Source organism: Aphelocoma coerulescens, chromosome 1 (assembly GCF_041296385.1).
Source record: "Aphelocoma coerulescens isolate FSJ_1873_10779 chromosome 1, UR_Acoe_1.0, whole genome shotgun sequence".
Taxonomy (NCBI): Eukaryota; Metazoa; Chordata; class Aves; order Passeriformes; family Corvidae; genus Aphelocoma; species Aphelocoma coerulescens.
The window spans coordinates 27292970-27314642 of record NC_091013.1 but is presented as its reverse complement, the minus strand read 5'-3'; the positions used below and the strand labels follow the sequence as shown (position 1 = coordinate 27314642).

Sequence of the window (21673 nt, the reverse complement as noted above, 5' to 3'; positions counted from 1 at the left end):
CATATACTTCTCCATGAAGACAACTGAATGAACAGCTACAACCTCAATTAAAAAAAATATTCTTTCCTTCTTAGAAAACCTATTTTATGTATGAACCCTGCTCTGCATCGGGCTGATGTGAAGTGAATGGATGCTGAAAGCAAGTGCTGCACATGAAGTCCTTTACCTGACTGGCTTGTTCTCAGGGCCAATGTCTCTGCAACCCAACTTTTCCAGTCTGCAGCGTCTGTACAATTCATAATAAGCACAAGTCTTCTCTCTTAAGTCTTCCATATTGGTGCAAAGCATCCTGCGAAGCTTTACAGTGTCACAGTGGCTCTCATTTTCCACTAATTAGTAAAAAGATTTTATTATTATGCAGAAGTAGCAAATACATTTTAAACAGCATCACTTATTTTGTTCACTAAATATACTTCTAGGAAAAGGTATCTTGCTGTTTATTATACCTCTTATACTTCCTCATCATTTCTAACATACACACTGACATACTGAAGACCTGTAAGTACTGGTGAACGTATTTCAACCCATCCTGATTTCCTGTTTGAGCTGAACACCACCACATTTCTCTCTTTTTTAACCCTCTTGTTTACTGACAACCACAAATGTTTGAAATTTGGTAGTGCTAGAGGCACTGCCACTATACTAACCTACTCAAATACTACATACACCATCTCATACCTTAATTCCAAGGATGCATCAGTGTGGATGAAACTACCGGTTAGTGCACGCCTCAAAAATTAATTGTTAAATTCCTTAAATTGTTGATCCAAAATACAGTCAACCTGGCATCAGTGAAACAGCCCCTTGTATTATTGGAGAATTTTATACTTCAACAACAGCAAAAATCTTGTAAAAATACTTTTAAGAATTCCTTTACCTTTTACAATGCCCCAAGGGTATTGACGAGCTCTCACCATTTTGTTTCCAATTTTCACCTTTTCCATACTTCCTACCACAGCAAATGGCAAATGACCCTGTAAGAGTCATACCAATAAAGTCTTATCTGTCAGCATTCTTATGCTAAAACAGAAAAACACTTCAGAAAAAAATTAGGGAGGAAAACACCATTTCAGGAAAAGCCAACAGGAAGTTTCAAACCAGAAACCACTCTTAGGAGATCAGTAGCTAGGCAGTATCTACTGATAAAAAACTGAAACTCATGAAGTGGGAATGAGAGCAGTGCTAAGTCCTGCATGTCAGGAGGAATAAGCCCATACCACAGCATATGCTGGGGGCCAACTGTCTGGAAAAGCACTTTGCAGAATAAGACATGGGGACAACAATCCTGTGAACAGCAGGTTGTTCCTGATTCAGCAGGACTGCCCCAATGGCAAAGGCAGCCAACTGCATCCTGAGCTGCACTAGGAAGTGTCAGCCCCAAACAGAAAACTGGTCTAGAACATACGACTCACATTCAGTCAGAGCTCATCGTATCCCAGTAACACTCATGTGACAACCACAGGTTGGAACCTGTGGTGGTGTGGTTACTGCTGTGGGCTTGGCACAAAGACAGGCTGGGCACTGACTGCCTGCCTGCTGACCCACAACAGCTGACCAAATAAAGGAACACCATTACCTGGAAAATAAATCACTAGCAGAGCATGGAAGTGGTAAGTAACAAACCACCACGTTTCCCCACAGCAAAAGGGCCTGTTACTGATGGACAGCTGCACATTCTCACTCCCTGGCCAGGTAACAGAGGCTGGGACTGCAGAGCCATGGAGTCTGGCATCCTGGCCCCTTTTCCCTACTTTCAAACCCTGGTACACACAAACATGGTCATGTGCACCTACAAACACAGGCACGAGAGCAGCAAATACAGAGTGCTCAAGGCAAAGCCATCTAGCTTCACAGCCTTGCAGAAAGCTGGCAGCTACCCCTGGGATAATCAGAAAGGACAACAGAAAATAAGCTAGAGTTACATCTGACTTCTTCATCCCAAGCGAAAATCTGTCCTAATTTCAAAAGAAAGTACTAAACAAAAGAAAAAAAGCAGGTGGAAGACTTGCTGTGATAAACACCAGAGAAAATTGTAGACATGAGGCACCTAAATATCTTCTTTACCAGATGTAAAATTGTATTTGTTGAGGAAAAGAGCAAAGTCAATCTGTCCATCTATAACAGTAATTATATATTAATTAACCAGATATTAGAAAAACCATTTAGGCATGGGAACCTCTTTTCTGTTACAGATATCAACACCAGAGGGACAGGAAGATTTGCAAGTAGGAAAAAAAACCCCAACACATAAAAGCTTTTTAAGGAGAGAGAAAAAAACCAAACAAACTTGTGACATGCAAACTTATAAGCTTAAAGACAATGGTGAAAGCAGTGACATTTATCAGCAGAGAATGATGCTTTAGTACTGAAGTGTCAATATTTTTGTCATTTACTTACATTTATGATGGTATTAATTTCAGAAACAGTTTCATCATCAGTAGGAAACTGGTATATCTGGATGCCATTACTAATTAATTCACTCATTATTTTCTTCTTGAACTCCTCTAGCTCAGCTTTAGAAATGCTGTCTGCTTTGCCTATAACTGGTATAATGTTCACCTATTAATGACATAAATTATACAAAATGTGTGAGACTTCAATTTTGAGATGGCAACTTTTGTAAATAGAATTATTTTCTAATAAGCCGTTAAAATTTCCCCCGCAGTCCAGAATTTTCCATCAATTAAAAATATTCTCAAAGGCATCATTTAACAAACTAGCAACCAATTATTCAATATACTCCCTTAAAAGTAATTGATTCTAAGAACAAGGAAGGAGGTCTCACAGAGCAAAGTACTCAAAAGAAAGCAGTGCCTACTTATTAACTAAATGCCATTAAGTATTTATATCTCTGCTAAAAAAATAGATTGTTTAGTTTATAGCAGCAAGGGACATGACTCAGGTGTTAAATGAAAGCTGACAAAGTCTAAATACACAAAGAAAAGGAAGCTGGCTACCAAATCCTGCCTACCCCTGAGCCTCTTCCTTGGGTTCCTTTCAGCTACATCTTCACCTCACCACTGCAGCACAGTTTCTCAAGTATCTGACATGAGCAGAGGAATGACAAAGGCTAAAGCATCTTGCTTTTCCAGTCTTTACACTAATTATTCAGAACACAGAATTCAGTTCTATTAAACTGCCCTATTTCCTAAAATAATTATGGCAGTAACTTGGCTGTAATGCCAATTTTTTTCTTACAAATCCTATTGACACTCCCAAAATACACATTTTTCAGAACTAAATGCAAATAATGAATGCCAATATCCAAATATTTTGAATGAACAATATAAATAACTCCTCCAGATTTCAGAAGATGAAGAGTTTTACAGAGCTCCTTGATCACAGATGCAAAAAGGAAGGAGAGGGGGAAAAAAAAAGGAAAAAACACACACACTTTCTATTCTTCTGAATATTCTGTCTGAATGGAAACACCTAAATGTCAAGAACAGATTCAAAATGGATATTTTTCAAATAAGACTTCTGTCATAAGCAAAGTGTCCCAAAGAGTAAGAAGCAAGCCAATTCTGAAGTATGACTTCTAAGGTTACATGACAGTCCTTAATTGTGTAGCATACACGATCTAAGCATATATGGGGTAAAATATCTAAAATCAAATAAAATGATGGAATATATTTTTTTAATAACTGAACTAATTTAGAATTGCATAAACAATCTGTTACAGCTAGGAGTAATTCACACCTTCAATCAAATTAGCTGGGAGACATCAATTTAGGTTTTCTCTAATATAGGTGTAAAAATAGATGGAACACAAAGTCCTCAGAATTAAATTAACCTTTACTCTGTCTCTTCAACATGAAACTTTTTCAAGCACTCATTAATTAGGAGAGAATTTCTTAGAAAACAAATAGCAGAGAAAGTCTACCAAGGAGAACAGTAAAAAGCAAAATCATCAGAAACTGTGATTACAGCTGTCAACATTGACATTAAATCACCACCACTGTATTAAAATTGAAAAGCATAACATTTACTCTGGTTCTAGATAAGCAACAAAGAATGAAAATACATGTATTTGAAATTACTGTTGGTTGCAAGAGCAGGCTGATTTAAGTGTATCTCTGTGAATCAATATAAAAATTTCTGAAGATTCTTTCTGGAGGGAAAAAAACCCAAACTAAATCCTCACAATACTGACTTAACCATAACCTGTATACAATTCTGCAAGAATGAATTAGAACTGCAGAGCTCTTAGTTGAATAATCACTATTCCCAGCAAGAAAGGGTACATGGAAAGATTCCCTTTATCTGCAAATGAAATCTGGCTGGTCTGTGATGATGCCATCCTAAGCAAAACTACAGGATTTTCCCATGTCTAAATTCTTAGCTAGTCATCCAACTCATAATAGAGAAAAATAAATTGACCATAGATACTCTGCTTTTTTTCTTCAAGGACTAGAGAGTACAGGATGAACCTAATCTATTCCAAGAACCCTCTCAACCTCTGAGCTGTGTAATCTGGTATTGTTTTGTAGCAGCAGACCATAACAAAAGCACACAGTGCACACTGTAGTGGATTTAGGAAGAAACTCAAGACATCTTTGGACATAGATTTACACATCTGATGGATGCATGTGGCTGTATCATCTTCTTTTTATGGAATTCTGTACTCAGTGAATGCATCCAGGGACTTCCACATCCTGGGAAATTCCAAGTTCTTCATTACCACTAGGACAATGCAGTACTAAAAGCACTAAAAACATGGCTCCACAACGAGATGGAAACTAAACTACAGCTAAAGCATATAAGTCTTTCTGTGTGTATATGGATATTTCTGTAGTAAGATCAGAAAGAATCCATTGCAAAGGGATAAAACAACAGATTTACATGTGGTTCATGCACTCTCTGTGCCAAAGCAGGACTAAAAATATTTGCAGTAGGTGGCTAGAAGCCAAAATTCCCCAAAGCAGAATTACTTTTGGTTTGAACTCATGGAAGTATTTTCTCAGGATACTGGGACTTGAGGATCTATATCCTTTTCTTTTGAAAGAAACAGTTTTAAAGGAAGTTCAGTAAAGAGAGGGCACAACCTAGAAACCAACAACATAGCACAGAGAAATGACCCTGCACTCCCCTACCCTTGTACCACCATATCTTCCTTCTGCTTGCTCTCTGCTATTGAGAAGTTCAAAATGCAAAATACATCCACAAACAAAATAACAAAAATCCCAAATGTGCTTATCAGCCACAAATGTGGACTAGACAGCTGATTTAATCCTTGTTATCTTGGAGAAACTTCTCACAAACAAGAAAATGCAGAAAGAAAATTTAGCAGGAGGGGCTCTAGTAAAGCACAAAGGAAATGGCTAAAGGCACAGCAAATGCATTCAAGTTTTCAAATTTCTCAACATTTCAACAAATTAAATCCAAATAATGTAAGGTTTCTTAAAATTGTTTAAACATTTAGCTTCATCCAGTTCACACAGTCCTATTAGAGAATAAAGTTAAGGATTTAGAAAATGCAAGTAATTCCACTAGAAACTGCTATTTTAAAGCTTTCTAAACAAATCAAGATGTTAAAACACTACTGCAGCCTATCTTAGACAAAGCCATGCTGGCAGGGTGCTCTGTTCATGGCACATGCCTCTTCAGTTATCTATAACTAAGATCTTCACAGTGCTGCAGAGCTTTTTACATGCCAACTTTCCAGCAGTCCCAAAACTAGAAACAAGCTTAATTAGAAATACTACAGAACTTACGGAAGGTACCCTATGCAATCTCACTACGATGTTTATAGTTTAATAAAAGTAAAGTTGGTGTGGTTCTACCTTTTTTACTATTTTTTCAAACTTTGTTATGCTTCTTTTTTCAATGTTCTTGCTGGATGTCCTTCTCCTTTTGACTTGTAAATAAACAAGTGATGAACTGCAAGCTACTTGCAGAGCCCATTTATTCTGAACTTAAAGTATACCAGTGCCAAAAAAAATTACAAAACCAAACACATCGATATAAAACTGAAAGGTGGTAGTGGACCTAAAAGCTACAAGATGCTTTAGAAAGTAAGACAAATTCTTGGAACTGTTTCCAAGTCTTACCTTACTGTCTAGGCTTCTCATAGTTAACAAATCTATGGTTTTTAGGGAACGGCCTGTAGGTGAAATGAAATAGAGGCAGACATGGATGCGAGTATCATGGTAGCTAAATAAAGAACGTGTAACTTTCACTTCTTCCTCGAGATAGGCTTCAAACTGTGCATCTATATAATCCACTATAGGCTGATAGCTGTAGGAAATAAAATTTAACAACCAGGTATTAGCTACTCCTAAACAGAGACAGACTAAGAAGGGAATTCTCTTGTGTTATTCTGTGGATTTTTGCTTTACATGTCAAAAGGCTGCTCAAGTAGGGCAGAAAATTACATGTACAGACTAATCTTAATTTCTGAAAAGCTACTCAGAAAAGAATTGTGCATCTAATACCGAAAAAACACTTCCTAGCTGCCATTAGTGAAAAAAGCTACATAAAGTTAATTATGATTATCATCGAACTTCCCAAGTGATGTTTTTAAACTTTTGCCATTAAGTTGTCGAAATGCAGAACTCTTAAATATAAGAAAGACACAACAACCTCTTAGGTAGAAGAAAAGAAAGAATGTGCAACTAATAGTACCAAGAAACAGGATGAACTTTATCTTCTGAAGTACTGTGCATGAGAGAGCTCTTAAACAACAGACAAAAACTGAGAAATGTTAGAGAAAATAAATCTTATTTATAGTAAGTACAGTTTAAGTATACTTTATCCTACTTAAAACCAGATTCTAATGTGCTTTCAAAAAGAAAGTTTCGCTAGATGTGGAAGCAGTGCACCCTTGCATTTCTTCTGCTACACAAAGTTTATAAACCAGATCAAACGCTATTGAAATCCAGAAGCAAGTGTTACATAAAAAATTAAAAGAATGAAAAGGCACCTCCTATACCACACACCAAAACCTCTGATAGCTATACTAGTATCTACTTGCATCTCCTTCATCCAGTTCACTAGCAGTAGCTATTATCCAATCATATCATAAGGCATAGCTCTCATGATAATCTTAAATGTGACTAACCTTCTTTTATTATATGAGTACCACCATTTAGGTACTCATAGCATAAATTCTTTACAATTATTAAGGTGAAAGAAACAAAATCTGCTGAGACAGTTCAGTACTGTAAAACCTTAAATTCACAAAAGCAGAGACTCAAAAAAGTTCTGAAAGCCACCAGTGTGCTGCCTCTGCATCTCCCAACTTAGCTGTCCGAAAAAAAAAACCAAAAACAAACAAAGGCCTTTGGTAATCCATATGATGTTACTTTCAGTTTAAGGTCTTCAACATGTTACAGTCAAATTGTTAAAAACCCTGTAGATCTAATCTATATAATATACAGTACTTTATAATCTGCTTGGCTCTTTAAAAACCCTCCCATTGACCTCCCTGCTTTTCTCCACCCCAAAAGATACTACTGCATGCACATACATTTATTAAAGATTATATCATAAAGAAAGGGGCAGAGTTCATCTGATTTATAAAATAACTTCCTACATGAAAGACAAATAGGTTTTCTTTGACACACAGGGAAAAAGTTAACCATCTATTTGGAACACATGTAAGACAACCACTTACTACAAAGCCCAAAGAAAAATCAGCTGGCAATTGAGACCAAAACTTCAGCATAACATAGTGACAAGAGGGCACTTACCTATCTGCTTTGTTCACCTGGTCACCAAATCCGACTGTTTTTACAATGGTCAGCTTCAAAAGAACATTACTTTCCTGGAGTTCACAAGTCCGGGCTCTAAGTTGTACACTTGACAGAAAATGTGTTGATGGAGCATCCTCAAAATTGGTGTTAAACAAACTGCTCATCAAGGCTGATTTCCCAATTCCAGTTTCCCCTGAAGGTAAACAGAAGAGTTTGGGAAGACATTTTGCACATCAAATAAACACATAATAAGCACAGAAATTGTACACAAAAACTTCTCATCTGATTTCTCTGAGCAAAATGTATTTGTGCATTCTTTTAGTGAGCACAAAATATATTTTCTTTTTTTTTTTCATCCTATATATAAGGGTAAATTACCAGCTAATGAGTAGTGAGCAGAACAGTATCTTGACACTTTGGTTTCTTTAAAAGTGAGAATTAACTTTCTATAGATTTAAAAAAGTTAAGTAGATAGCTGTGAAAACAGAGATTAAACAAAGGGTTTTTAAGAATAAGGGTAAAATACTAGAGCAAAGCATTTAATAAGTATAAAAACACTACAGTAATACCACCTGGGAATTTTAGAATTTTTTTAATCTGAAGCTCTTTGTTATGAGTATAAGCCCAGTTTACTCAAAAGAATCCAAAAGGCTGCTGATAAATGAATAAATAACTGGCATCCATTTTCAACAATTTTTGGTCTTCACATTGTTTACAAAAATGCTATATACTAACCCAAAGAATGAATATAAATAAATAAAGCTGGGACAAGGGGTGGGATTATAGTGCATGCTTAACATTAAAGAAACTGTTTAACACCACAACTGGATTTAAATTTCAGTCACTTCCTAATTTGGGTATACCACTAAAGCCTTAAAGCACACAGATACTACTCACCAATGCAAAGAACGTTGAAGCAGAAGCCATGCTTGATGGATTTCCTAACCAGTTGGTCAGGTAAGCTATCAAACCCAACATGTGCAGACAAGGACAAAGTTCGACAGCCATCATTTTGCTACAGAAAAATAATTTTAAAATATCAGTTAACCATCGCAACAAATTAATTCTACTAGAAAGCTAGAACTCGTTCCTTATGATTTCACATGCAATGAAGAAAAGCCAAAATCTGGGAAAAAAAGACCTGTCAAATCAGCTTTATTCCATGATTTGAGAAAAAATTAAAATTTACTTTACAGGACAATTTCCAGGCTTAAAATAAAGTCCAGGTTTTGCAAAAAAAAAACAAAAAAAAAACAACAAAAAAACCCCCAACCAAACAACCTTATGAAACATGAATGAAATAAAGTAGACAAGTCCAACTGAAAATGTAAACTGAAAAATGTAGGGAGAAAATAGATCACAGTTGGTTTGCTCTTAGAAATTAGGAAAAAGTATTAAAAACAATCTAAGCATCACAATTCAAAATAGAGAGCATAATTAATCAGACGAAGGTACGTGTTATCAAACAGAACTCATTCTGAGGAGCTGGAACTGAAATTGCTATTTAGGTAAACTAATACATTATCCACACTCATTATATGCACCAGAGCTCTGAGATAGCATTATATTGATTTCATTAGAAATATCTAAAGGTGCACATTCCTTTTCAAACATCAGCTAGCAATCTAGAACCAGGACATCAAGACAGTGAGCATACTAAAAATGCATAAGGCTAAAGGAAATATCTTGGTTCACACAAATGAACTGTATTTTTAAACAAACATTACATATCAGAAGTAGAAACGGTGACAAGTCCATGCTATTCTTTCTCTTTTATTTCCAATCCACATGGAATTGGAAACCATTACTGTTTCCTGTGAACATGCACACAGTTCACAGCGGGAAATTTTTTAATTTAGCACTTAAAGCCCATAAAAGTAGCACCTTTCTTAATAGGTATGCATAGCAAGACTCAGAACTATTGTAGATAAAAGGATATGGACATTCCTCACAGCAAATACCCATCCTCTTCTTGATTTGCACAGGACTTCCTTGTATGGGACTACAGACTGCACTGCACTAACTGCACCAACTCTCATTTTGGACTACTATAAGCAGATAATTCCATTTTAGACTAACATGAGGGAAAATGCATATGCAAAGTGAACAATTTAAAGAGAAAATACGACATCTCTGGATATAAAAAAAAAAAAGTACATTCAAAGCATGTCTGAAAACAAAATTTCTCAAGCCTTCTACCAGAAGACAATTACTATTAAAAAGTGCAGAGAGACACTGAAAACTGTCAGTATCCTGTCCATTTAAAGACAGGTGTATCTGAGACAGAGTGGCAGCACATCTAAGAAGTCTAGCTACTCAGTCTGATACTCAAAGCACCTCTGTTGCCACTAATATAAGACAGTTCCTCTAACACAAACTATTCAGCCTCCACACCAAAAACCAGTGCAAGAGGCTCAGCATGAGTGCAGAAAGGACGCCCTTCATCTTCATGTCACCAGGCGAAATCCCAGCCACGCTGGGCTACCCTCAAAACCACTGCACTGCCATTCGTAACACTCCAACAAAAAAACTGTTGCAGGAATAAATTTATTTCCTTCTGATGTCCAGGTGTTAGAAAGATAAATTACTTTGTCAGTAGAATTGCCTTGTTAAGGTTTAGGACTTGGCATGCCTCAGTGATCTCAGAGCTGGGGGAGGTTAACAAAGCTTGGAGAGAAGGATGTGCTAATGATAGCGAACACAAAGAATGCAAAATTTACAGGCCACAAGGACATTTGGCAGAACTCCCAATATAAGGAAGAAACTAACAAAGCCAACTCAGCAACTATGCTGAAATCAGCTCAAACTAACTCAGCTCCAAGGCAATTTTGGCAGGAGGAGATTGTGACCACCAACTCGTGGACCACCAACTCAAGAAACCCATCAACTCAAAAGAAGAGAAAGACTGCGAGTGTGGCCTAAGTAGCATGATAAACGAGAGAATCACTAACCAATAGAAGGTAGAACACTAATTAAGAAAACTATGCAACTAGTAGCCAATGACCCTTGATTTCCCTGCTTGCTAAAATGTGTAAATGTAGTTTTGATGACTGGGCAGCTAGCACTTTGTGGGTTATCACCTACCACCCTGCTTTGGACAAATTAGAATAAAGAAATAGAAGTACCTTGTCTCAGTGTGTAAATTGTTGCTGCCTACCAAGCAGCGAGCCCTTATTCAGCACAACACCTCCCTTCCTTATGGAAGAATCACTGTGTAAACCTATTCCACCTGACCACAACTGAAGCATTCTCTTAATAGAAAAGAAGTAGCCTACATTTTTCCTTCTAAGATTTTCCAAGGACATCAGCTGTTTGTCCCTAGCATCAGCACCTCATACAGCTTCAACTCTGCTACTGTCTAACAAATATCCAGAGAAATTAAGTCCACAAAACTGACCACATGATACCCGCTTCCAAAGAAATATCACCTAATTGATCACCTAACTGATCTAAATCACATCTCATTCCTTCCCTCAACCTCTTTTTTAAAGGTTGAGCTAATTTGTCTGGATTTCTCCAGATTCATTACACTGGATGGGGCTCTGAGCAACCCCGTTCAGCGAAAATTGTCCCTGCCCCGAGCAGGGGGGTTGGAACCAGACAATCTATTTTAGATCACTTCCAACCCAAACCATTCTACAATTCTGATTGGTTTCTATAAAGTTGTCTTGCCCATTAAAAAAGGCATAAAAAAAAACATAGCCTGAGACAGTGCAACATTTAAAAATTATTCTTTCTTTCAGAAAGAAACTAAAAAAATTACTTTCTTTTAAAATTGCCACATATTTCTGGCTAAAAGCTCACAACACCATGCCGTTCCGAAGCAAAAGCTAGGTCTCAGACTACTACCACTCTGCATAAGCCTCTGCAGAACCAGACCAGCAGTCCAAGCGAGAAACTAGCTCGCTACTGGGCTTGTAGAGGTGACTGAAATTTGCCCTCCAAAACCTGAAGAAAACCGTAATCAGTGTGTGCTTATGCAGAAGGTGATGGTCCCGCCAGCCCCAGGCAGCTACGCGGAGGCCCTGGGAAGGATGCCGTGCCCTCAGCCGCGAGGGTGGACATCACCACATTAACGCGCCCATGGGCACCCCAAATGTGATTCTTCTGAGCCCCAAGTTTTCCACTACTACCAACAGGCAGAGGAACTACACTCCAGGGGGACGTGCTGCCGTGTGGATGGGCTCAGTGTCTTCAGAACATGAAGTTGACAGCTTTGCCATTACACACAAGTAATTCTTCAGTAGCCAAGATCCAACTTATTACTTTGGAATACGCGATACGCCACGGGAGCGCTAAGAAGGGTGGCATCTGAAAACAAGTTCCATTAACAACAAGCATCCTAAAAGCCTGGCAGCTCTGGGAACTAGACGGCGTGAGGAAGGAGCCTTCATCTCCGCCGCTAACCCGACCTGACGCGGCCCTCACCAGCGCCCAGCACGGGGCCGGGGCAGCGCACGGTTCCCCGCAGCGAGGTGCAGGTGGCACTTCCACCTCTTCGCACGGTGTGACCGCCGCCCTCCTTCCCCTCCTGGTGCCGGCGATGCCGGGCCCCTCCGTCCCCTCAGCCGCGCCGGGCTCACCCCCAGGGCAGGGGCTTGCTCACCAGCCGCCCCCCACACCGCGGAGAGGACTTACCAAGTGCCGACCGGCATCGGAAGCAGCCATGGCCCCGCCAGGCGAGGCAGAGAAGGACGGAGGAGAGCAGGGAGGCAAAGGCGCGGCCGAAGCTGCCGCCGAAGGGGAGAGCCACGCGGCGGGGAGGAGCGCGGGGAGGGGATGCGCTGCGGCTCCGCCGCCGAGGCGGGTGCTGTTGGTGGGCGCCTCCCGGCCGGAGGGCGGCGCGGTGCCGCCGCCGCGGCAGTGATTGCCGGGCATGCCGCCGCCGGGAGGAGGGGCTCGGGCAGCGGCGGCTCTGCCGCGCCCGCACCGCCACTGCCATCACCATCACCAGCAGCGGCAGTAGCAGCGGGAGGAGCGCCGGCGGCGCGATGGGGTAGCGGCGGCGATGGCGGAGCCGGCGGAGCTGCAGCAGGAGTCAGTGGTGCGGTTCCTGGCGGCGCGGGGCGGGCGGGCGCGCAACGCGGAGCTGCTGGAGCATTTCCGGGACTGGCTGAACCCCGCGGAGCCCGCCCGCCGCGGCGCCGCCCGGCACCGCTTCAAGGAGCTGGTCAACGCAGTGGCCACCGTGCGCCAGGAGCCCGGTACCGGCGTCAAGTACGTGCACCTCCGCCGCCGGTACTGCGCCCCGGAGCCCCCCGCCGCCGCAGCCCCCCTGACCTCCGGGGAGCAGGAGCCTGCGGCGAACAGCGCGGAGCAGCCGAACTCGCCGCCCTCCCCACGGGCAGGCGCTGAGGAGACGCCGCCGGCAACAGGCGATGATGCCGGCAGCCGCCCTCAGCCCGCGGGGCAGCGGGGCGAGCTGCCCCGGCCGAGCCCGGCTGTGGCCGGAGGCCACCGGAGGGGCTCCCGGCGGGGGCCGCCGCCCGGGCGCAGCGGAGACGGCGGCGGCGGCGAAGAGACCGCGGTAGCGGCGGGCCCGGGGCGGCCCCCGCCGGTGGACGAGGCGGGGGCGGCGGAGGGAGCCCCCGGGGCGGCGGCGCAGGGCGGCGGCCGCCGGAGCCTGCGGGAGGCGGCGCGGGGTAGCTCCCCCCAGCTGAAGCGCGGCGCTCTCCCCGGCGGGGGCCGCGGCCGCGACTCGGACAGTGCCTCGGTGGCCTCGTCCTCCGCCGAGGAGGAGGGGAGCACCACCGGCTCCGTGGCACTGGACCCCCTGGAGCACGCCTGGATGCTGTCGGCCTCGGACGGGCGGTGGGAGAGCCTGGAGGGGTTGCTGAGCTGCGAGCCGGCGCTGCTCTGCAAGCGGGACTTTATCACCGGCTTCACAGTGCTGCACTGGGCCGCCAAGCACGGGCGGCAGGAGCTGCTGGCCACGCTGGTCAACTTCGCCCAGCGGCACGGGCTGCCCGTGGACATCAACGCCCGCACGAGCGGCGGGCACACGGCGCTGCACATCGCCGCCATGCACGGCCACGCCGAGGTCGTGAAGCTGCTGGTGGGAGCCTACGACGCCGACGTGGACATCCGCGACTACAGCGGGCGCAAGGCTGCGCAGTACCTGCACCAGGGCACCTCGGGGGACATGCGGAGCCTCGTGGGGGCCCTGGAGGAGGAGGAGGAGGAAGGGAATGCTGGCAATGGGAGCGGGCGCTGGAGACTCTCCAAGGTGTTGCCATCTAATCTCATGAACTACCGGCTCTCCCACCACCACCACGGCACTGGGGAGGAAGCTGAAGGCACCGATGGGGCAGCGGTGCCAGGCAAAGGCAAGGAGATGACCAGGAAAGCCTCTGGCAGCGGACGGATGAAGCCTCGGCTTAATAAGATCCGCTTCAGGACTCAGATCATCCACAACACACCCTCCTTTCGTGGTGACACTGAGGAGGAAGAGCATGAGGAGAAATCCCTGAAATCGTCATTCAAGCTCAGGCCGAAGTCCAATGTGTTTGGATAAGGCCGGGGAGCATGAGGTCTGGGAGGTGAATGCACGGACCAAAGTGCCCTCAGGTGTAGCGCAGAAGGTGAGGCAGGTACGAGTGGGTGCTCATCTACACTCATGGACTCCGGCCAGATGGGTCCTGAGTATCTTGCTTTAACTCCCAGTTCAGTGTCAGTGAGCCCAGTAGGTCAGCAGGGCTCTGGGAGCCCACAGCTGCTGAGAGCAGCTGCTTCAGCCGGGCCCTCGGTGCTGAAATGGGAGGCAGTGGGTGGGTTGAGAAACGCTGGGGTGTTTAAAAGCTGTGCTCCTTTCTGTCTAAAAGCAGGCTTTGGGATCATAAACCTGTGTTAGTGGATATACTAGGATTAGTGAGGTGAGTGGGGAAAGAAAAGTGCAAATGCTTTACTCATGTTATCAACTGGTACTATAAACTATTAGCAAACAACTTGGTATGTCAGAACACCTCAGCAATATACAAGTATACCTTAAGTTTCTCTTTAACAGCAATACCACCTGGCACAATGTGGGGTTGGGTACACAAACTGAGATGGTAGAGAATGGTTTCCTGTCAGAATCCAAGCTTCAATCCGTCAAAGAATTGAGCCTGTGTTGACTTTATGCATTGAAAATTGCTTGATTTGACATCATGAATATATTATTAAAAATTAAAAAAAAAATTCCATTGCACTGCAAGCAATGAATAAAGTTAACCATGTGCAGAAGTCTTTGCTGTCTGAGGTACTACTGAGCTTGCTTATCGCTGTTGGAATACTAATACAAGACAATACAAGCATAGACTTTTTATATATATTTGGTATCTTTTGTTTTGTCTTAGGCAAAGCAATTTTATTTTAATCACTGTGAATTCTCAGGTGCCAGACCTAGCGCAGTTCCAGTTATTAAGTCTGGTCAATTCTTGTTAATGTTCCGTGTGTAACTCACTGCATACTGCATTTAAAATCAGAAAATTGTGTTGTATGTGTTATCTGTGAAAGTTGTTCTCTTTTAGAATAAAAGAGCACAGACACCATTGCATGAAACCTTCATGAAACTCTAATATGGTTCTGTAATGTAGTAGCTACAGGTCTGTGTTCTCTAGTAACTTGTGTGCCAATCCATTCAACTGACACTGCGTGGAAATGGAGAAAAAATAAAAGTGAGGGGAAGAAAAAACAAAGCAGGTGTGTGAATTCACACATAGGATGAAAAACTAGAATTCCAAAACTATATCCCTGTTTATCATTCTGAATGAAACAGCATAATTGCATATTTTAGTTAAGTGATGGCAGTGGTGTTTGAGTTCTTTTAAACCTGTGTTTGTAGAGAAGTGATAGCCAAGGCTTTGAACTGTTGTTTGACAACCTAGTAAGTCTTAATCTGATTGACGAGCCTATCCGTCTGCTAAAACTGTTGGAAACCTTGAATCTTGTTTCTCTGCTTTAAAGGTAGCAGTTCCAGTGAAATCTAGGAGGCAGATTTATATCCATATTCGGCTTTCCGTAAGAGGTACTGAGCTCACCCTGGATCCTGAATGCTACTCAGTGTAGCAGCTCATCTGTGTTTAGTTGTTAAGGTATGGCCAGTTTCAATGCAGCATCTGTCAAAGCATGTTTCTAGTTGGCTTCCTTACGATGCATGTGCATGCCTGGCCTGTAACTAACCAAAAGTAGATAGGCTTTGACATGTTAAAATCCAAATTTGAGACACTGATTAAATGCATGGCACAAGCTGTAGAACACCTCACAGGAAAACTGCTGCTGGGAGTGTGCACTTTTGAGGTAACAGCTCTTTGTGGCTGTTGCTAGTGACTTACATTTCTTGTAGCAAGGGGAAGGAAGTGCTACTGATGCATTGGCATCAGACTTTCCATGCAGATAAACAACCAGTTTCTGCACTTCATGTCAAATGCTAATAAATGACAGTGTTTGCACAGGCATGCAAGTGACACTTAACTATTTCTGGGAAAAGCTATATTAAAAAAAAAGTAGAACCTCTGCATAGGTGCTGGTCATTACTTTTGTGCAAAAAGACTAGAAATTATAGAGAGGTTCAGCTTTAGTTTACAATTTATAAGCTATAGTGTTACAGATTTCATGTGCCTTCATTTTGGGTTGGTTGCCACAAATGCGATGGATAAAATCAGTCTTGCAAAGCACTTTGTCTTTATGTCTGTGGGATGGGACCAGAAATTTTCCCTCAGTCCTCCTTGTTTAAACTGTACATGTGTACAGTGGGGCGTCTGAAACGGGGGGGATAAATCATACACATTATAACATAGAGCTAATTCTGTTGTAACAGAAAAGAGAATTAAATTCCTAAGTCTTAAACTTCCTTCTCTCTGGAAGATAAATAGGTTTTTAGACTTCTGTAGGAAGGAAGTTTTCTGACTGAACACTTAAAATGCGAGTACTCTTCAGTATGGGCACGTCTGAATTGAGTACATATTCCATGCAACTACTGATGTCCAAACCTTATTAAAGTTGTTTTCTGCTTTGAGAGTTTATAGTTCTTTCATACAGGCTGTTGGGTGAAGTGTTTCTCTCTTCACATGCAAACAGCGAAGAATTGCACAAAAAGACTGAGTCTTAGACAGCTATTGGGTTCTAGGGAAATAATTTGAGGGTTTCAAATAGAGCATACCTTGGGATTTTAAGAGACTAACTGGAATATAATGTTGCACAATACAGTAGAACTTTGCAAATTATTAAGGGAACTTGAAAAATAATAAAAAGATGCCTCATTATAAGTCATTATTTGAAGTATCGAAGTGAAATTGCTGGTCCACCGATACTGTTTAGTTGTCAGTTAATGAAATTTCACCATAATGGTCCAAAAGTCTTTGCAAGGTGAGATGCAACAGAGCAAATACCTCTTTTGGTGTTTGAGATATACTAAGGAATGGCTGGATAACCACTCATATCTGTCTGCGCTATGGGAATAAAGCACTTTGATTTCACATTATGACTTGTTACATTCCACATGGTTGCTTTTTATAACATGAGCTAAAACTTAATGGGGTTTTTTTGAGACAGGAAAGACTTGATGCCCTATTTCAGTATATTTGCAGTCTAAAGGTATGCTTGAGTCAAATATTTTGGATACTTTGCCTAGAAAGATGTGACTGAAATAAAGTCGTATGGTACAGAAAACCAGAGCACTAACTGGTATCTTTTTAATGGTACGCCTGAAGTTACTGAATGTGTTTGTTCACTTTTTATGATGGTGTGTAAGGCAGCAAGACTGTAATGTAAACACGTGGTATCTTTTTTTGTACTTTATGTTTGAAAAATTTTAGAGGCCTGGAAGCCTGTTGGGTTTTATTAATACACTTTTTGTGGTTGTCTCTCTGAATGGTTATGAGTTGAGAATCTGTAAGCTTTAGTTTTACGAAATAAAAAGAGCCCATGAATGCTCTGAATTGTCTCCTGTATGCTACATACTTAGGTGCATATTGGCTGTTAAAACTATCTATTGTTTTGTGTTGGTTTTTTTTAATCATCAGGATGTTTGATGCTGTCTAGCACTCAAGCAGTAAGACATGGAAAAAATACGGTAGAGTTGTTTGCAAGACAGTAACATTTTTCTTTGGCATCTACTTTCTAATAACTCATGTCAAAGTAAATGAAGACACAACAATTTTTGTGGTAGACAAGTATGTCTAAATAAGGGCCTGGGAGAATGGCATTGCTTAACTTAAAATAGCATCCTGACCTTACTTCTGTGCAGCTTAATATCTCTGACTCTGGAAAGACTAATACTTAGTTTTAGTCACTGTGTAAAGGTCAACACCTAATTAAAAAAGGTTTAGGATTAAGGTATTTTGTAATGTGTCTTAACTACAGCTGGTGGCTACTGTAAAGGGAAGTTTCATTACCAAGCTAGACTGGGGGATTTTGGTGTGTCTAAAAGTTCTTTGAAGTTGTTGCCTTACCAGAAGATATGTTGAAACCTCATGTGGCCAGTAGCTCCTAACAGACATCCAGATTTGTGCTTAAACTGAAAAAAGTCTCAGCTGTTACCATGCTGGTGGATCAGGATGCATGCAGCTCCAAGCCGAGCAACCCTAAATCAGTAGTATGGTGACACAAGTGAGAGAAGAAGGGAGGAGGAAGTGTTCTTGGAAACTTAGGAGAGAACTGAGGCATGTGGAAGCAGCTGAGGTTATGGGGGAAGTGGAGGACTTGGTAGGAAAGCAGTCTACAGGAAGCTTGCTGGTCATGCGATGGCTTGACTAGTTCTTTAGAAAATTGTATCAAAACATACATCCCTTCTCCTAGTGTAATAGTTGAGAGAGATGACTTGCTGAGAGCTCTAACATAAATTAATGTCTGATGCTAAGTATTTTAGTTGGCCCTCTTACTAACATTTCTTAGTGTGACTAGTACTGTTTGCAAAAGCACAAACAACTCTTGTGTTGAGTGTAGCTACAGCTGTTGCAGCACAGTCCTGGTACATCAGAATAGCCCAGCATAACTTCAGACTTCTCAGTGGAAGAGAAGCCTTTCAGCATTGCATTGCTAGCTTATTTTTCCGTTAGCTAGAAGGGAGGGCTAAGGAGATTACAGTCCTGACTTAATACACCTTGAGTTGTATGGAATGCATATGAACCTGAAGGCAATACACTAAACTTCAGAGACTTCATCCAGAAAAAAAGTAGTTGATTTGTGCATTTCATTTCCTTGTTGGCATTGAAAAAACAAAAGGTACATACTTTTCACTTCTTCACATCCTCATCTGAGTGTGCAAAGAAGGAAGAAGTCTGAGTTTAATAGAAGGTTTTAGGAGAGGAACTAGCTTTTCAGTTTAACTGTGAACAGTTTGACAGAAAAAAATGAAACATGTTTTTGAATTCCTAGTTTTGTTATAATGAAACATCATTTTGCAGCTGTTGCAGAACTTATCTCCTATGATTTTTCAGTTTAGCCAAATTTAGTGTTGATGTGTCCTAATGTGCACTCATTATTGGAAAAACTGAGCCAACGCAGCAGGTTTTGTGTTTGCTTTTAATAAAACTGTGTTACAAGTTAAGTAGTTCATCTCCTGTGGTAAAACCTGAAGAAACCATGTTCTGAGGCTTTTACCAGGAGTGAAGCTGCTAGTGGCACATGAGATGCCCTTAGAGCAGGTAATAGGTCAAGGTGCAAAAGCATTCCGTGTTCTTTCAGGTACACCAGCCATGCCAAACGAGCCATTGTAGTGTATTTAGGTGCACCTACCCTTCTGCACAGACAGCTTTTAACCTGCCCTTAATTCACTAAGAGGCATTTGGCAAACCTGCAGTGGGACTGCCAAGAGTGACGGAAGTGGACAGACCCATAGCTCTGCATCAGCGCAGGTAAAGGATTGCAGCTGACTGCTATCAGTCTAAAGCAGAAAGCCTGTAGAATGTATCCTTGCATCAACCCTCGCCCATGAAAAGAGACATTGTAAACCTAATCTCAAATGCTACTAACTACCAGAATAATTCAGTCACATGGGCTGTATCTGGGCATTTCCTCAGTACTTCTCTGCTGAAGCCAGAAGCCTTTCACTTTTGCTGGCTGGCTGTTGAGCTCTCCCTGTTATTTCACCTTGCAGTTCCTTAAGAGTGCCTGAGAAACTGGTAGTAGGGTGGGCATAAATAAGAGGTGTCTCTTTCTGAAGCTGGGTGGAGTGATGGTTGTTTGGGTGGAGCTGTTGGCTATTCTGGAAGTGTTTTTTTTTTTTTTTCTTTTAAAAAAGAGATAAAGGATGCCTGCAATATATGTTGAGGCACAGAAATCCCTTGGGACATTTCATACTAAAGAGGTGCTGTCCCTTTTACTACTTTACATACAGAAAGACAAAATTAACTGTGCAGACTATAAAGATGTCTCTGTTCACTGGACATACACTTGCATGATATAAACCATCAAAGTACCAGAAAACATGTTTGTAACACTTGAATATATAAGGACATCTATATTTGCCTGATCTTTTCCTTGTTACCTGTGGCATAGTATCTTACTACAGATACATCTTGTGGAAATGACCGTGACAGTTTGGGACAGTATAATTAAAGGAATGCAGGTAAATCCTGCTGGTTTAGCTGCTTCCCACAGCAGGACCATTAGTTACCAACCTCACACTTCTGCCTCTTGAAACACCCCCTTCTGTCACAGCGGAGCTGGCTGGAACAGACTGTGGATGTTGTAGCTGCACCCCTGCAGTCTGCAGCTGCACAGTGTGGGCTCCAGCACTGGCAAGTCTGAGGCCTTTTGAAGCTGCTGGCAGTTCTTCCTTGGATGGGCATGGAAGCAGAGATGCTACGTCGTTTCATCTGCCTGGGACATTTACACAGGTATCACTCTTTCACATGTGAATAAATGACGTGAACTGAACTACGGGTGAAACTGGAGGGCTGAAAAGACTTTTGGTGTTAAATGGTGCCGAATACCTCATATAGCTGACATAACTAATTAATATCATATAGCTGACATAGCTAGTTAACAGTCTGTTATTAATCTCTAGCTACTGACAGAAATCAGTTGGCTCAACACTGAACAGTAGCTACAGGAAACTACTGAAAAGAGTTGCTGCAAGATTATCATATCTGTTCATAAGGTACTTCATTGTTCTTAAAGATATCTCATTAAGGATGTTTTTTCTTCACAAAATGGGTTAGTTGTGTCGTGGGTAAGAGCTTGCAGTGCTACATCCACAGTATGTTTTTTAAGGGCTGTATAGTAGGTCACTGACAGCTGTCAGCATGCAAGAAAATATTAGGCTTTTGGGTATTAACTTGAAATTTTCTTGACATCAAAAGTCTGCTTCAAGTTCCTGCAGTAATCTCAGCTTCCTTGTAGCCAAATTTTTGTTTCTGGGATAACTAAAGTGCTGGGCAGTTCTTGAACTTGTGTATGCAAGAAAAATGTGGTAGTGGCCTTTATCCAGTGTTTACATTTGTGGGGCTTAAATAAAATGAGAACCCAAACCTTTTCCTGGATCTGGAGTAAATTTATCTAAAGTAATGTTTGCAAACAGGCAAACATTGAGCAGGGACTTCTGCTGCATGCACTGAGGGACTGTTTTTTTCTCTCTGATATACCAGTTGTACAGAATAGTGGTTGTTATTTTTTACATCATTGCAAAGTTTACAATTTAGCTCAGAACACATAACAAATCAGAGAATTCTAAATTAAAGTGTGATTCCTTCTAGACTGGAACTCTGGCTAAAAACAAAGCAACTGGTTTTCCACTTGATAGCAAAGTCCTGCTATGAAAAAGTCTGCTGCTGGTGCTTGGCAAAGTGCAGAGCTCTTGGGAGCAGAGTGCTGTGCATCTTCATCCCTTCTGTACTTAACCTCTTCTTTCCTAGCTGCTTCTCACACGTCCCCCCTTTTTTTTTCCTCTCTCTATTTTTAGTAGCTTGAATTGCATAAATATTGATTAATAGATGTATAAGGCTCAGAAAATGGGGATGCTTCAAATAGAGAAATCTCTTTATTAAGAATGAAATGGA

The 21673-nt window shown here is 41.8% G+C and overlaps 1 protein-coding gene across 1 annotated transcript in view; it reads right to left on the bottom strand.

Annotated features, from left to right (window-relative positions):
- SEPTIN10 (septin 10) overlaps window positions 1-19837 on the bottom strand; it is a 30416-nt gene extending 10579 nt beyond the window's left edge. The window contains 10 exon segments of the mRNA XM_069004826.1: window positions 167-329; window positions 878-974; window positions 2398-2559; window positions 6051-6237; window positions 7692-7887; window positions 8592-8709; window positions 12333-12435; window positions 12437-12602; window positions 12605-12681; window positions 12683-19837. Of these exon segments, the coding sequence (XP_068860927.1) occupies window positions 167-329; window positions 878-974; window positions 2398-2559; window positions 6051-6237; window positions 7692-7887; window positions 8592-8709; window positions 12333-12435; window positions 12437-12602; window positions 12605-12681; window positions 12683-14148 (2735 nt within the window). The 5' untranslated portion in view covers window positions 14149-19837.
- Between the last annotated feature and the right edge of the window lie 1836 nt (window positions 19838-21673).